At 40.0% G+C, this 15,847-nt stretch overlaps 1 protein-coding gene across 1 annotated transcript in view; it reads right to left on the bottom strand.

Moving 5' to 3' along the window:
* Positions 1–15,847, bottom strand: part of megf10 (multiple EGF-like-domains 10) — a 220,585-nt gene that overhangs the window by 37,524 nt on the left and 167,214 nt on the right. Inside the window, 3 exon segments of the mRNA XM_034191821.1 lie at positions 309–437; positions 1,475–1,609; positions 9,230–9,376. Of these exon segments, the coding sequence (XP_034047712.1) occupies positions 309–437; positions 1,475–1,609; positions 9,230–9,376 (411 nt within the window).

Raw genomic sequence — 15,847 nt, 5'->3', positions numbered from 1 at the left:
CAACAAAATAACAAAAACCTAAGTAAATGCAAGAATCACTGCAGGTTTGTTATTTCTATTTTAAATGTTGTCCCAACTTTTGTTCATCCATCCATCCATTTTCTTCCACTTTATCCGGAGTCGGGTTGCGGGGGCAGCAGCTCAAGCAAAGCCGCCCAGACCTCCCGATCCACACACACACCCCAAGGCGTTCCCACTTTTGTTCATTTGAGTTGTAAATCTTCGCTGAAATATTCCAAAGACAACCACATTTACTGGATCATGATCACATGGATGGTTTTACCATGAAGCAGCACGAGTGAACTCACGCTGAGAGCAGTCGCTGCCGATCCATCCCGGGTAGCACTGACATGACCCATCGATGGGGTTACAGGTACCGTTGTTGGTGCAGCTGCAGCTCCACATGCAGTTCTTCCCGAAGCGACCGCTCGGACAAACTGCACACAAAGCACATGTCAAAATTTTCCGTTGGAGTGTTCACTGACTGGCTTTCTGTCAGAGCATGGAGACTTTGTTCATAAAGGATGAGGGCTTTCTGATGCGCTCCTGCACACCTAAAAATGAAATCACTGCTTGAACACTTCCTACATGTGTAGTGTTAAAAGTCCCATGTGTCTTTGGCTGTGACATACAGCCACGGAGGATCTTGTTTTTGTGCTTCCCAAACATCAGGCTTCATCAGCTGCAGGCACAGCTTCACTACATATCAGACTAGGTGAGACTCAGTGCCGCTAAACTTATAAACTCTTAGTGCAGGTGCTAAATGAACAAGTCTTTTTTTTGGCTCTAGATTTTAAGGAGTGTAAATACAGTGCATCCATAAAGTATTTACAGTGCTTCACTTCTTCCAATTTTTTTGTTACATCCTTATTCCAAAATGGTGTAAATTCATTTTCCCCCCTCAAAATTGTAGTCACAACACCCCATAAGGACAACATTAAAAAAGTTTTTTTTTTAAATTTTTTTCCCAATTTAATAAAAATAAAAACTACAAATTCACATATGCATAAGTATTCACACCCTTTGCTCAATGCTTTGTTGATGCACTGTATACCCTGGATAAAAACCCTCTTGTCAGAACAAGGCTGATGGTCTGACAAGCAGTTAGAAAGCCGAGGGATGGATCGGTTGGTGATTTGTCCTTTCTTACTCCAATCTACAGAAATACATGCTTTTCCTCGAGGCAATTTAGATGCAAGATTGGAAATCTGGGAAAGGAAGGGGATTCTAACAATGGGACATCTGTTTGAAGATGACATGCTGCTTTCCTTTGAGCAACCGCAACAACGACATAACGCTCCCAAAAGAACTTCCAAGGTGTCTTCAAATTAGGACCTTCACTCAAAAACATTTTGAAGTCATCTCTACCACTCACCTGTCATAACTGGAGGTACAATATAAGTGAGTGTATACACTCTTTACCAGGAAACATCCTATCAAATTATTACCAAATAATTAATGGTGGGATGCTCACCCTCATTGCACAGCGCCCCCTTGAACCCAGGAAGACAGTCGCACTGTCCGGTCACATGGTGACACGGCCCGTTGCTGTGGACACACTGCGGACACGTCTGACTGCAGCGGTGACCAAAGTAACCCGGCGAGCAGACTGCGGAGAGACAAACACAAAGCTGAACTCAGAGAGGCACATTTTCTTTAATCCACTCTAGAGATCACACTTAGGAACATAAGTATTTAAGCAGTCACACAATTTTGTAATTTTGCCTCCATATATCATCACAGTGGAATTGAAATGTGTTCATAATTTCATCTTTAATTCAAGCTGTGTAATAAAAATATTGCATAAACCATTTAGGAATTACAACCATTTTTTATACAGATTAAAAACATTAAAACCATCATATGTTGATCAGTTTAAGAATATCTTTTGCATATATATATATATATATATATATATATATATATATATATATATATATATATATATATATATATATATATATATATATATATGTACACACACACACACACACGCAGCATTCTTTGTGATGACATCATTAATACACCGGATGTTTTGGAGTGCCCAGGGGGTTCCACACAAAGCTCCACCTAAAGGGGTGGTGGGACTTAGATTTTAGTAAGCGGTAGTTATCGTGCACACTGACATCTACGAAATGTCTCGTAAATCACTCCAGAGGTTACAAAAACAGCGTTTTCCCATTTATGAAGTGTTTATTTCTCATTAACTTTAATAGAATATATGACAAAAAGGTTATATTTACACAAAAACCAAATGGAGTTTGCAGCTAGCTAGACCAGCCTGTGACATCACCACGCTAACGTCAGCGAAATATCTTGTAAATCACTTCAGATGTTATGAGGTTACAAAAACAGTGTTTTCAGTTTCAGAAGTGTTTATTTCTCATTAGCTTTTATAGAATATATGACAAAGAGGTTATGTTTACACACAAACGAAATGGAGTTTGCAGCTAGCTAGACCGTCCACTGACATCGCGGTGCCACTCTACTCTGATTGGCTGTCACCCCCACACCTCAAAAAACAAAACAAAACAAAAAGAAGAGTAACCGAATAAAACAGAATGTGACATTTTAACCTCTTAAAACAGGTCAAGGTTAGCCATCTTTGAACCTGTTCAAGGTCTGTGTCCCAAGAATGTTCCCGTGAGTGGCAAGTAATCGGACTGGACTTATGCAGGCAGACAGACAGACAGATGGACGCAAAATCTTCACAATACCCAATGGCCATATTTGATGGCCTCGGGTAAAAATAAATTACAAATAACTCACCAGAGGTGTCAAGTAACGAAGTACAAATACTTCGTTACTGTACTTAAGTACATTTTTTAGGTATCTATACTTTACTCCATTACTTATTTTTCTGCCTACTTCCGACTTCTACTTATTACATTTTCACACAAGTATCTGTACTTTGTATTCCTTACATTTTTAAAACAAACAGCCTCGTTACTCTTGGCTTCAGTGCCGGTGGATGTGCGCTGAGGCGTCAGCGCACATCCACCGGCGCGGTTTTACCGAGGTGCCAGCGCGGATTTATCTGACCATGGGTCCGAAGAAGGCACTGACGGCGGAGGAGGGAGACGATATCAAGAAGTCCCTGGACTTTTGTCTGAGGAAATCTCTGTTGTTAAAATGCAGCAGAAATCCATTATGGAGCTGGTGGAAGAAGTGAAGCCTCTCCGGATCCAGAATGCCGAGAAAGACCGGCGTCTGGTGCACCTGGAGAACCGTGTTGCAGAGTTGGAACAGTACACAAGGATGAACGACGTTATTATTACAGGAATTCATATTAAACCTCGATCCTACGCACGGGCGGTGTCAGAAGACAGCGGAGGGGAGGCCAGTGAGCAGGAGGCCAGCTCAGTGGAACAACAGGTGGCTGACTTCCTGCAATCTAAAGGTATTCAAATGGACTGTAATAACATTGAAGCGTGCCACCCCCTGCCCAGGAGAGAGGATGGAGACAAGCGAGCAGTTATAATGAGGTTTGTCAACAGAAAACATAGAATGGCATTGTTAAAACAGGGACGGAAACTCAAAGGAACAAACGTATTCATCAATGAACATCTGACCAAAAGAAACGCAGACATCGCCAGGAAAGCTCGTCTCTTAAAAAAGCAGGGAAAAATTCAACAGACATGGACATCCAACTGCAAAACATTCATCAAACTGAACGGAACACCAGAACAAGCGAAGGTTATGGTAATAAGGAACATCAAGGAACTGGACAAATACGACCAATAAGGTATGAGGACACAAACACATCACAACACCATGACACAGACCAGAGGAACCTATTCATCTACTACATCATCTACATCTGGAGACAAGAAGGATATAACTCACAGGATTGATGATCATGGAAAACTAGAACTGAGAACATTTAAATACACAGACCACAATGTACTGGACTTGGAGCACGATATAGACCCGGACAATAATTTCTTCTCAAATATTAATGACAGTTGTTGCTATTATACAGATGAACAGTTTAATCGAATCATTAAAACGGATAACAAATTATCAATAATCCATTTCAACAGCAGAAGTCTGTATGCAAACTTTAACAACATTAAAGAATATTTAAGTCAATTAAAAAAAAAAATTAACATAATTGCTATATCAGAAACATGGATCAATGAAGATAAAGGAATGGATTTTGAACCAGTCGAAGCAGTGGTTTGCAGATTGAAGCAATGCTTCAACCTATTGTTTCGTTTATTCTTTCTTTCTTTCGCTTAATTTTCCCCCGCTAAAACCCTAAAGAGCATACTTCTGTGAGTATTATTTACCTTTTCTATGTTAAACCGACCTGTTATGGTCTTCTGAAACAGTTGATAGATGTATTTTATAACTTAAAAATGGGAGCGACGCTAACACGTTAGCATGTCTATGGCATTTTCTTTCTTTCTTTTTTTTTTTTTTTTTAATATTTATTTCATTCATTTAAAAGAAAAACAGAAAAGCAAAAAACAAAAGCACCACAATACCAGAATGAAAAGGAGCAGAAAGAAGAACAAGTCTTATGATTTCTGCCCCTTTTAACAATACAATCTTTCAATATACAGCATCATAGTCAACATTATTTAACAGATTGCATTTCTTTAACTTGTCACATACCACTGACCCATTTCATAATTATGACCATTAATTAATAGATTACATCACTGACAGGTTATATTTAAACTTAAGACACTCCAAACATTATTAACAGTTTACTTTTTTTTTTTTTGACTTTCTTGCAGCCCACTGACTTACTTCATAGTTTCATACTTACTTAATACATCTAATTTAATATGTTTTTTTTTAATAATTTAAGTGACCTTAATTCTTTAATTTCTTTATTAAGATTGTTCCATAATTTGACACCATTTACTGCAATACTCCTTTCCTTTACTTTGGTTCTAAATCTTGGTTTTTTAAAGACTTCTATTCCTTTCAATTTATAACTACTTACTCTTTTTTCAAACATATTTTGAATGTTTGTTGGTAAAGTATTTTATTAACTTGGTACATCGTTTGTAATATTTTCAAATCAACTAAATCATGAAATTTAAGTACCCTATACTTAATAAACAATGGATTAGATGGATCTCTAAAACCACTGTTACTAATCACTTTTAAAGCTCTTTTCTGCAAAATAAATAAAGGTTGTATATAGGTTGTATATGTTGATCCCCAGATTTCTACACAGTAAGTTAAATATGGGACAATCAATGAATTGTACAATGTTAATAAACCATAACTATTTAATGAATATTTTACTTTATGCAAAACAGCAATGGCTTTCACTATTTTTCCTTTTATGTAATTTATGTGTGACTTCCATGTAAGATCTTCATCAATCATGACTCCTAAAAATTTCATTTCTTTTACCCTTTGTATATCCATTCCATCTATTTGTAATGACACATTATTTTCTTTCGCTCTATCATTAAACAATATGAAATTTGTCTTATTAATATTTAGTGACAATCTGTTTATATCAAACCAATGTTTAACTTTTTCCAACTCTGTATTTATCACTTGTGCTACTTCCTGTATATCTGATCCAGAGTAAAACAGCGTTGTATCATCAGCAAATAAAATGCTGCCAAGCACATTGGATACATTCACAAAATCATTGATATACAAAATAAACAGTTGGGTCCAAGTACCGATCCTTGTGGTACTCCATAAATAATGTTACACAATTCTGATTTGGTATTATTTATCTGAACAAACTGTTTTCTATTTTCTAAGTAGCTTTTTACCCACTGATGTGCAACACCTCTTATTCCATATTGTTGTAACTTGTGGAGCAATCTTGAGTGGTCTATAACATCAAAAGCCTTTTCAGGTCAATAAAAATACTTACAAATAATCCTTATTATCTATTGTTGTTGATATTTTCTCTATTAGTTCCATAATTGCCATAGCTGTCGAATGTTTTGTTCTGAATCCATACTGAGCATTATTTAAAATATGATGTTTCTCAATAAATTTATCCAATCTTGTTACAAAAACTTTTTCCATAATTTTAGAAAAATGTGGAAGCAATGATACTGGCCTGTAATTAGAAAAATTATGTTTGTCTCCATTTTTATATAATGGGACTACCTTAGCAATTTTCATTTCATCTGGAAAAACCCCAGTTGACAGAGACAGATTACAAATATAAGTAAATGGTTCAATAACAATTTCTATTATACTTTTTACAGTCATCATGTCTAAATCTTCATGGTCAGTTGATCTTTTGCTTACACAGTTTTTTACAATATTTCTTATTTCATCTTTTTCCACATTGTCCAGGAAAATACTATTGACCGTATTTACCAATGTACATAATTTATCTTCTATTATTGGTTTATTTCCCACCAGACTTGACCCTACATTTGAAAAATAATCATTAAACCCATTTGCAACTTCTTTTATATCATATATCTCTTATTTTCCTTAACAAAGTAATTTGGAATAGTTTCTTTCGTTCCATCACTATCAATCACACTTTTTATAATTCCCCATGTTACCCTCATATTATCTTTACTCTTATTTAGTTTTTCACTGTAATAATCTTTTTTTTGTTTCCTAATTATTGTTAATAGTTTATTTTTATATTTTTTGTATTTATGTTCTGATTCCTTTGTTTGCAATTTTAAAAAGCACCTGTATAAATAGTTTTTCTTTGCACAAGCATTTTTTATTCCCTTTGTCAGCCATGGTTTATTTACTCTTTTCTTACTAATTTCAATTAATTTACAATTTTTATTGTATGATTTCATCAATATTTTCAGAAATGAGTTATATGCTACATTAACATCACTGACATAAACTTCTTCCCAGTTTTGATTTTTAAGGTCATATTTTAATGCCTCTAAGGCTTTTACTGACTTATCTCTTTTAAAGTTTATATCAGTTTTTTTGTTGTACCTATTTTTATATTTAAATATTGAAAAAATTGGTAAATGGTCGCTAATATCTGTCATGAAGATCCCATTCTTGATAATTTCATCTGTTCTGTTTGTAAATATATTATCAATTACCGTTGCACTTTGCGATGTAATTCTGGTTGGTTTTGTTATCAAGGGGAATAACCCCAAACTATACATTGTATTCACAAAATCACTTAATCTTTGGCAGCTGGAGCTTTCTATGTTAATATTAAAGTCCCCACACATAAAAAGCGTTTTGTTTTTAATTTGATGGAATAATTCAATTATTTTATCTGTAAATTTCACAACACAAGAATCTGGTGCTCTGTATACACAACTAATTAAAATATTCTTAGATGTTTCATGTACAAGTTCCACTGTTACAATTTCTATGACATCATTCATAATTGTCATTTCTTCAACAATTGTACACATCAGATCTGTTTTTGTATACAGAGCAATACCACCGCCTTTTTTATATCTTCTGTATACAAAAACAGCTCATATCCCTCCATTTGAACTTCATCCATGAGATCATCTTTAAGCCAAGATTCAGTGATTGCAACAATACTAAATCTATTTTTAAACTGATTTAAATAATCTTTTATTTGTGACATTTTACAATACAAGCTTCGACTGTTTATATGTATGAGTGACAGGGTATCTTCTGCAATTTTTTCACTATTCAGCTGTTCTACCGTATAATACTCACAACCAATCGTTTTTAAGTCAAATATACTTTCATCAATATTAGTGTCTATGTTAAAAGTCAATGTTAAAAGTTAGCATGAAGCAGTTCCAGCTGTCTTCACGTTCGGGTGCATTTGTTTTCAAATTGTAATATTTCTTAAATTTATTTTTGTTTATATATTAATAATCTAATGATAATTATTATATACAATTTCAGAGAAAGAGACAAAAAGAACCTGAATAGAAACACAACAGAAAATAAAATATAAAAGCAACTAACAATGAACATACATACATACAGAAATAAATAAGTGTTTCCTGTGAACACCTAGTGACTCTTACACCTCCATTTCATCCCTGTTTTATTTAAGTTTAATGACAGTTTGTTTTGGTCAAACCATATTTTCAATGTGTTAATTTCTTCAGTGATTTCCTCCAGAACTATCTGCCAAACTAGAAAACTGCTGCATCCTAGTAAGAGCAGAATACTACTGGAATGAATCTGAATAAGGAAAGTTTTTTTTTTTTTCTCACTAAATGGATGCTGCACTCACTGCAGTTTATTGTCTGGAATAGTCCCAGATTGCATTTCAGAGCTTCTAGAATTGAAACATTTTCGTGCAGGTGGTGTTGGGGGGTAATTTTGGGTTTTGGGTCTTGGGCCACATGTAGAACGAATCAGTTTTTAAATTAAGCTTTCAATTCATATAGTGGCATCTACCTTTTTTTTTTTTTTTAAAGGTTACTTTATACTTTTATACTTTAAGTAGGTTTTGGAGTACATACTTTTTCACTTTTACTTGAGTAAAGAGGTCAAGTTGATACTTCAACTTTTACCAGAGTGTTTTTAAACTGCAGTATCTATACTTCTACTTAAGTAATAAATGTGTGTACTTTTGACACCACTGTAACTCACTTGTTTATGCCCGTTTTCGTCCTGTACAAATCCTTTTCTCATTCATGAAATGTTTTCCTTGTCAGCTGATGTCTGGCGAGTCTGTCGGAAAGCTTTGTACATGCTCAAAACTTTGAGCGGGCATCAGACAGAGAACTTTCTCAATGGTTGTTTTGTCCTCGTTCATGGTTTGCCAGTGGATGTCCAGTTGACGTTAAGCTGCTTTCTCAAGTCGGCAGCAGAAAAACCGTCACAGCAAATTCTTTCTTAACCTTCACAAAGCTAGTCATGGTTTCGAACACTTCTTGTTTGCTTGCGCACAAGTCTTTCAAAATAAAAGCACATAAACTTCGATTTATGTACCAGTGCACACAAGAAGAGATGAGAAAAACATTGTGAAAACTCTTCTTTCTTATTTATTTATTTATGTTGCTTTTTACGATGTGTTGGCGTCACAAAATTTAATTATGGGTGGACTTTAATCGACTTTCTTCAAAAAAGGGGGTCGGCTAATGCTCGGCCCTGGGCACTCCGATGCACGGATACAGTGACTTTATCCAATAATACATCGCTGCCAAATACAGTAAAACACACTTCAGCGAATATTTCCTAATTCATCGACCAAAGTGAACAAGCCAACACTCATCAAATTAAATCCTGTGGAACAAATTACCCACGTTTACATAATTTTCTGATCATTTTCAGTTCTTTCTTGTTTCATGTGTGCACTCACTCCTCTGGCAGGTGGCGCCTCTGAATCCTGGAGCGCACTCACAGGTCCCTTCATCCGGGGAGCACGACGCTCCGTTCTTACAGGTACACGGGAGGGAGCAGTTCGGACCCCAGCGGCCCTCAGCACACACACTGTCACAGTGAATACCTGCACACACACACACACAAATGATTTTATGTGAAAGTGGGCAGGGTTAGCGGATCATCCAAATGACCCTGAACTGGATAATAATACATTTTATTTATAATGCGCTTTTCAAAACACTCAAAGATGCTGAAATGATTTAGTGTCCACACCCCTAAGCACAGGACAAGTCATAAAAACAATTAATATTTTATTTTTTAAATACCATGGTTATCTTCTGAAATAATTGTGTTTCAAATTCCTCATATTTAACTATCTTTGTGTAAATTTGGATCAAAACTTGAGGTCTTATGTTTGTTTTTGATGAGAATAGCTGATTAGAATTTGTGAACTTGTACAAATAAGCTATCATTGTGTATTGAGCAAACTGCTCACCAAACAGATACTTTTTATATTTGATATGCATCAACATAAAGCGGCACATTCAGAAACTATTCAGTCATCAAACTGACTTCAGCTGAGCAGCGTTTCCTGCCACCACACTCTCACTGGATAACAGGCTTCAGGAGCCAAGAGGAGCTGCTCCAAAAGATCCTTTGAGGAATTTCTGTGCAGGTTGCTAAGTGAGGCAGGCATGCTGTTTGTGCACAGAGATGAGAAAATCCGGAAACTAACTAACAGACTGGAGCCTCACCAAAGAATGTTCCCCACAACTACAAGCCTGAGAACAGAAAGGGTGAAGGAAACCCTGCTCATTAAATTTTCTAAAGCAGACAATGTTGTTGCCTTCAGCTTTTGATTATTGATTTGTTAAAAGAATGTTGTTGGCAGTTTCCTCGCTTGCGAGGATAGTGGGAAGGCCTTTTTTTTTTTTTTTTTAGTTTATTTTCTACAAGCCCTCTGGTGGCTGAAAAGTCCGATGCGGGATGCACAAGACCTGTTATACTTGGGGCAAATGAACACTTGAGTAGGCTGGGCTTGTGCTGCTGCCCGCTCTTTCTGTCTTTGACGCTTCTGGCGTGAGGCCTCACTTCTTTCTGCCTCAAACTTCAGGCTGGCGGATTTGATGCTGGAACGCCAGCTGAGTCTATCTGTAGCTAAATGCTGCCATGACTGATGCTGAATGCCTGCAAGGGAGAGCTGTTTCTTCAGCTGGTCCTTATAGCACTTTTTGGGGGCCCCTTGGTTTCTTCTCCCTTCCTTGAGCTCGCCAAAGAGAATTAATTTCGGCATGCGTGTATCATCCATCCTGGCTACGTGATTTGCCCAACGAAGCTGTTGTTTGAGTATAATAGACTCCATGCTGGGCAATTTGGCTCTGGTAAGGATGTCCTCATTTGAGACGTAGTCCTGCCACTTGATCCCGAAGATGTTTCGGAGACAACGCTGATGAAAGCATTCCAGTAATCTGATCTGTTGGCGATACAGAACCCAGGTTTCAGCTCCATACAGGAGGGTAGGGACCACAATGGCTCTGTAGACCTGCACTTTTGTGGAAAGGCGCAGTGAATGATTCTGCCAGACTTTCTTAGAGAGTCGACCAAAAGAACTGCTGGCCTTGGCAAGGCAACTGTCTAGGTCCTTGGCAACAGATGGGTCATTTGAGATAACACTACCGAGATACGTGAAGTGCTCTACTGCATTCAGGCTGGTACCCTCGATGTTGATTTGGGGTGGGGTATATGCTGTATGGGGGACCGGTTGATATAGTACTTCTGTCTTTCTCAGGCTGATGGTGAGGCCGAAGGCTCTTGCTGCTTCAGCAAAACAGTTGACAATGTGCTGCAAGGCTTGCTCCGTATGGGCGACGAGGGCGCAGTCATCTGCGAAGAGCAGCTCCATGATTAGCTGTTCTGTGATCTTAGTGTGGGACAGAAGGAGCCGCAAGTTAAACAGACTTCCGTCGGTTCTGAAGCGGATATAGATGCCCTCTGTCAAGTCTTCTTTGGCCTCAGGAAGCATCATGCTGAAGAAGATGGAGAACAGAGTGGGCGCGAGGATGCAACCTTGTTTGACGCCATTTGAGATGGGGAAGCTGCAGGACAGAGTCCCGTTGTACTTCACTTGTCCCATCTGGCCTTCATGCAGCTGGCGGATGATGGTGAGGAGCTTTGGAGGGCAGCCAAGGCGTGCAAGAATCTTCCACAAACCCTCACGACTGACCATGTCAAAAGCCTTGGTTAGGTCTATGAAGGCTGCATAAAGGGCCATGTTCTGTTCTCTGCACTTCTCCTGGATCTGTCTCAGGACGAAGATCATGTCGGTGGTTCCCCTGTTGGCCCAAAATCCGCACTGACTCTCGGGAGTATTTTCATGCGCTATGGTAGGGGTAAGCCTGTTGAGCAGCACTCGAGCCAAAATCTTACCTGCTATTGAGAGGAGAGTGATGCCCCGGTAATTAGAACAGTCGGACTTGTCGCCCTTGTTCTTGTACAGGGAGACAATGACCGCATCCCGAAGGTCATGTGGAACCATTCCCTTTTCCCAGCAACTGGAGAAGAGAATCTGAAGGTTGTCGAGGACTGCCTCACCTCCATTTTGGTACACCTCTGCTGGGATGCCATCTATGCCAGGAGACGTCCCTGGATTCAGCTGCGTGGTGGGCTTTCGGATCTCTTCAAGTGTTGGGGGTTCATCAAGTTCCCATTTCACCTCCACCTGGGGAATCTTCTCGATTGATGACTCTTGCACAGTGCGCTTGTCACTGAAGAGGTTTTCAAAGTGTTCTGACCAACGCTGCATAATGGTTTCCTTGTCCGTCAGAAGGGTGGAGCCGTCTGAGGAGCGCAGGGGTGCTTGCACTTGATGTGCTGGCCCATGGATGGTCTTAAGGGCTTCATAAAAGGAGCGCATGTCTCCGGCATCGGCATGTTGTTGTGTCTTCTCCGCAAAAGCTAGCCACCAGTCGTTCTGCAGTATGCAGAGCTTGCTTTGCAGTGTGGAGCAGGCATTTCTGTAAGCTGTCTTGGCAGGTTTAGCTAAAAGAGTCTTGTGGCATGCACATTTATTTTCTAGTAGTTCCTGGATTTGTGCATCAGACTCATCAAACCAGTCTTTATTTTTCCTGGCTGAGAAGCCCACTACTTCTGCTGCCGTCTCCTGAAGGATGGTCTTTAATCTCATCCACTGTTTTTCAGGGTCGTCAGGCAGGCCTTCTTCTCCACCCAGTCTCTCCTCTAGTTTGGCCTGGAACTCCTTTTTTGTGTCTATGTCTTGCAGCTTGTGGACTTGTAGCTTCTTAAACTGTGGGCCTTTCTTCTTAGGAGGGGGCTTGAAAGTGAAAGCAAACTTGGAACGGACCAAGCGATGAGCAGTACAGGAATCCGCACTAGGCATCACCCTGGTATGTAGTACGTCTCTTCTATCACGCTGTCGCGTCAGAACGTAGTCCAGAAGGTGCCAGTGTTTGGAGCGTGGGTGTCTCCAGGTTGCTTTGAATCTCTCTTTCTGTTGGAACAGGCTGTTGGTGATTGTCAAGTCATGTGCAGAGCAGAACTCCAGCAGCAGGCGGCCATTGTCGTTACAGTTGCCTATGCTATGTTTCCCTAGCACGTCCTTCCATACATCAGAGTTGCGGCCCACTCTGGCGTTGAAATCTCCATGATGAGGAGCTTGTCCTGGGTGTCGACGCGCTGTAGAAGGTTGTGCAGATCACTATAGAAAGCCTCCTTAACTCCGATGTCAGCCTGCATGGTTGCGGCATACACACTAACAATAGTGGCAAAATCCTTGTTGTTGATGGGGAGCCGGAGTGACATGAGTCGGTCAGAATGTCCAACTGGCAAACTGTGTAACCTATGTGCTATGGTGCTCTTAATCATGAACCCGACCCCTGAGAGTCGACGATCTTCTTTAGCCTTCCCTGACCAGAACAGTGTCTAGCCTGTGCCTTCCTCGGTGAGTGACCCTTGGTCTGCAAAGCGCACCTCGCTGAGTGCAGCAATGTCTATGTCAAGCCTTGCTAGCTCTTTGGCGACTAAGGCTGAGCGTCTTCGAGGACGATCGCTATTGTCTGAGTCCAGCACGCAATTTTCAGGTTCTTTGTTTTTCTTTTCGCACCGCGTGTAGTGATGCCCGTTGGCAGCGGTGAGCCAACCGGGTCTAGTGAGACAAGCCATGTTTAGACCACCTTTTCTAGGTCTGTCTCCATGTGGAGCAAGCAGGGCTATCCCTAAACAGGGCTGCTTGGTCACCCAGGGCCCTGCCGGATGATGCTGTTGTCTCGGGTCAGCAATCAAACGACCATGGTTCCTGAGCCGCCTGCATGCAGGATCGAGACTGCAGCTCCCAGTGCCATCATGCACCTGCTGTTTTCGTATCTTCCCATCGCTGCAGGGCTTTCCTTCCCGCCTGCGCTCGTTGCTTAAAGTGGGGATCAGCTCGCGCATACCAATTCCACTCTTTAGGCAAGGTGGCACTCCACAGTGGCACAGACAAGCTGAGACAGCTGTGGCGACCACCAGGCTGTAGGTTTTACATCAGAGTGACCTTCTCCTAGCCTCTGGCTAAAGAACCTTCCTCGGAGGCACGGGGGCAGTAACCCAGGCTGGGGGTTTAATATCAGGGTTTTCCTTCCCATAGGAGGACCGCCTTAACAGGGCTAATGAGTCCCATCTACCCACTGCTATAACCCAGTCAGCTGGGAGACTCGTGATGGCGGGAGCGCCTAGATCCCGTATAGGTTATGGACCTACCACTGCCATACTTGAATAAACAATATCTGTGTTGTAAAACAACAACAACAAAAACACAAAGCCAACCTAATCAAAACCAAAGTGAGTGCAGCTCCAGGAAAACCTACCTCAAACAATCTAAAACTGACTGAAAATAAATCTGACTCAATCTAAACCGAAAACAATTCATCTAGCGCAATGTAACTATAGCTTGTAAGCTAACAAACGGAATATCAAATCAAATTTATTTATTTATTTATATAGCGCCAAATCACAACAAACAGTCGCCCCAAGACGCTTTATATTGTAAGGCAAGAGCCATACAACAATTACAGAAAAACCCCAACGGTCAAAATGACCCCCCTGTGAGCAAGCACTTGGCGACAGTGGGAAGGAAAAACTCCCTTTTAACAGGAAGAAACCTCCAGCAGAACCAGGCTCAGGGAGGGGCAGTCTTCTGCTGGGACTGGTTGGGGCTGAGGGAATATAAAGCTAACCAAATCTAAATGCACTTAAAACAATCACAGTCAAAACCTTTATCACTATGAAAACAGATAAGTGTGTATAAAGCTAACTGAATCTGAAAGTAACTGAAAAACAGGCAACTGAACATAAATTAATGCAAAGATATGCAAATTGTTAAATGAATATAAAGCTAGCAATCTAAAATGTACTTAAAATCACACTATCTGAATCTAAAAATGTATTTATCACTATGAACATAATTTCATGCAAAGTAATAGCTAAATGGATATAAAGCTAACAAAGTAAAATTGATGTAAAATAACACTATCTGAATCTAAAAATGTATTTATTACTATGAAAACAGTTAAGTGTATATAAAAATTAAAGAAAAAATTAATGTTAAAGAATGACTCAAATCTATTAAGACGTTGTCACAATACTTGCTAAAGGTATTGCACAAAACTGGAAATAGATGCAATTATAGTTACTTACATATCCTGATAAAAAGATGCACATATACACACAGTAAAATCACCAGTGTTAAATTAACAGTGACAATTAACAGTGACCAGTCTGGCCAGAGTAGGACCATATATATATATATATATATATATATATATACACACACTAGTTGAATTACCCCTTCTATGCACGGGTAGTAAAGATGAATTTTAGCCATGTCTGTTGTGTGGGCCGCCAGAAGAGGAGGTACTGCTGGCCCACCACCAGTGGGCGCCCTGCCTGAAGTGCGGGCTTCAGGCACGAGAGGGCGCTGCTGCCACGGACACAGCCGGGGGTGACAGCTGTCACTCATTATCTCTTGACAGCTGTCACCCATCTACTCTACATCATCTCACTCCATAAAGACTAGACGTCATCTCCACCTCGTTGCCGAGATATCGTACTTCTTTGGAGGTAATAGACTCAGCCATTTGTGTTTTGCAATATATCTGTATATTGTGAGTGTTTGCAGGAGTACCGGTTCCTCTTTCTGTGGAAGCTGAGTGAGTGCAGGACGGCACTCTTTTCCCCTGAGGAATCACTGCGGTACTCTACAGAATATTGAGTGAGAGGTGGAGGTGGCATTCCCACCGTTGTTGTTACAGGGTGTACACACACCCACACTTGACTGTCTTTGTTCTTCGCCAGCAGTACCAGATCCGACAGTCGGGGACGGTGATCACCTGGGAATTCGGGACTTGGCGGCTCCAGTATTCACCAGGTTCGGTGGCGGCGGAAATCGTGTGGTTCCGGCTCTTCTCAGGACAGTCGTCTTCTATCCTCGAGCCTGCCCACACGTCACCTTTTTGGATTGACTGTAATCATATTCTGAGATTGTCTGTATGTTCGTTGTGCACCTTCACAACATTAAATTATTTTTTGGCTCATCTATTGA

This window comes from Thalassophryne amazonica, chromosome 17, assembly GCF_902500255.1.
Source record: "Thalassophryne amazonica chromosome 17, fThaAma1.1, whole genome shotgun sequence".
Classification (NCBI taxonomy): Eukaryota; Metazoa; Chordata; class Actinopteri; order Batrachoidiformes; family Batrachoididae; genus Thalassophryne; species Thalassophryne amazonica.
Note: the sequence above shows the minus strand (reverse complement) of the source record. Positions and strands in the feature narration are given on the sequence as shown.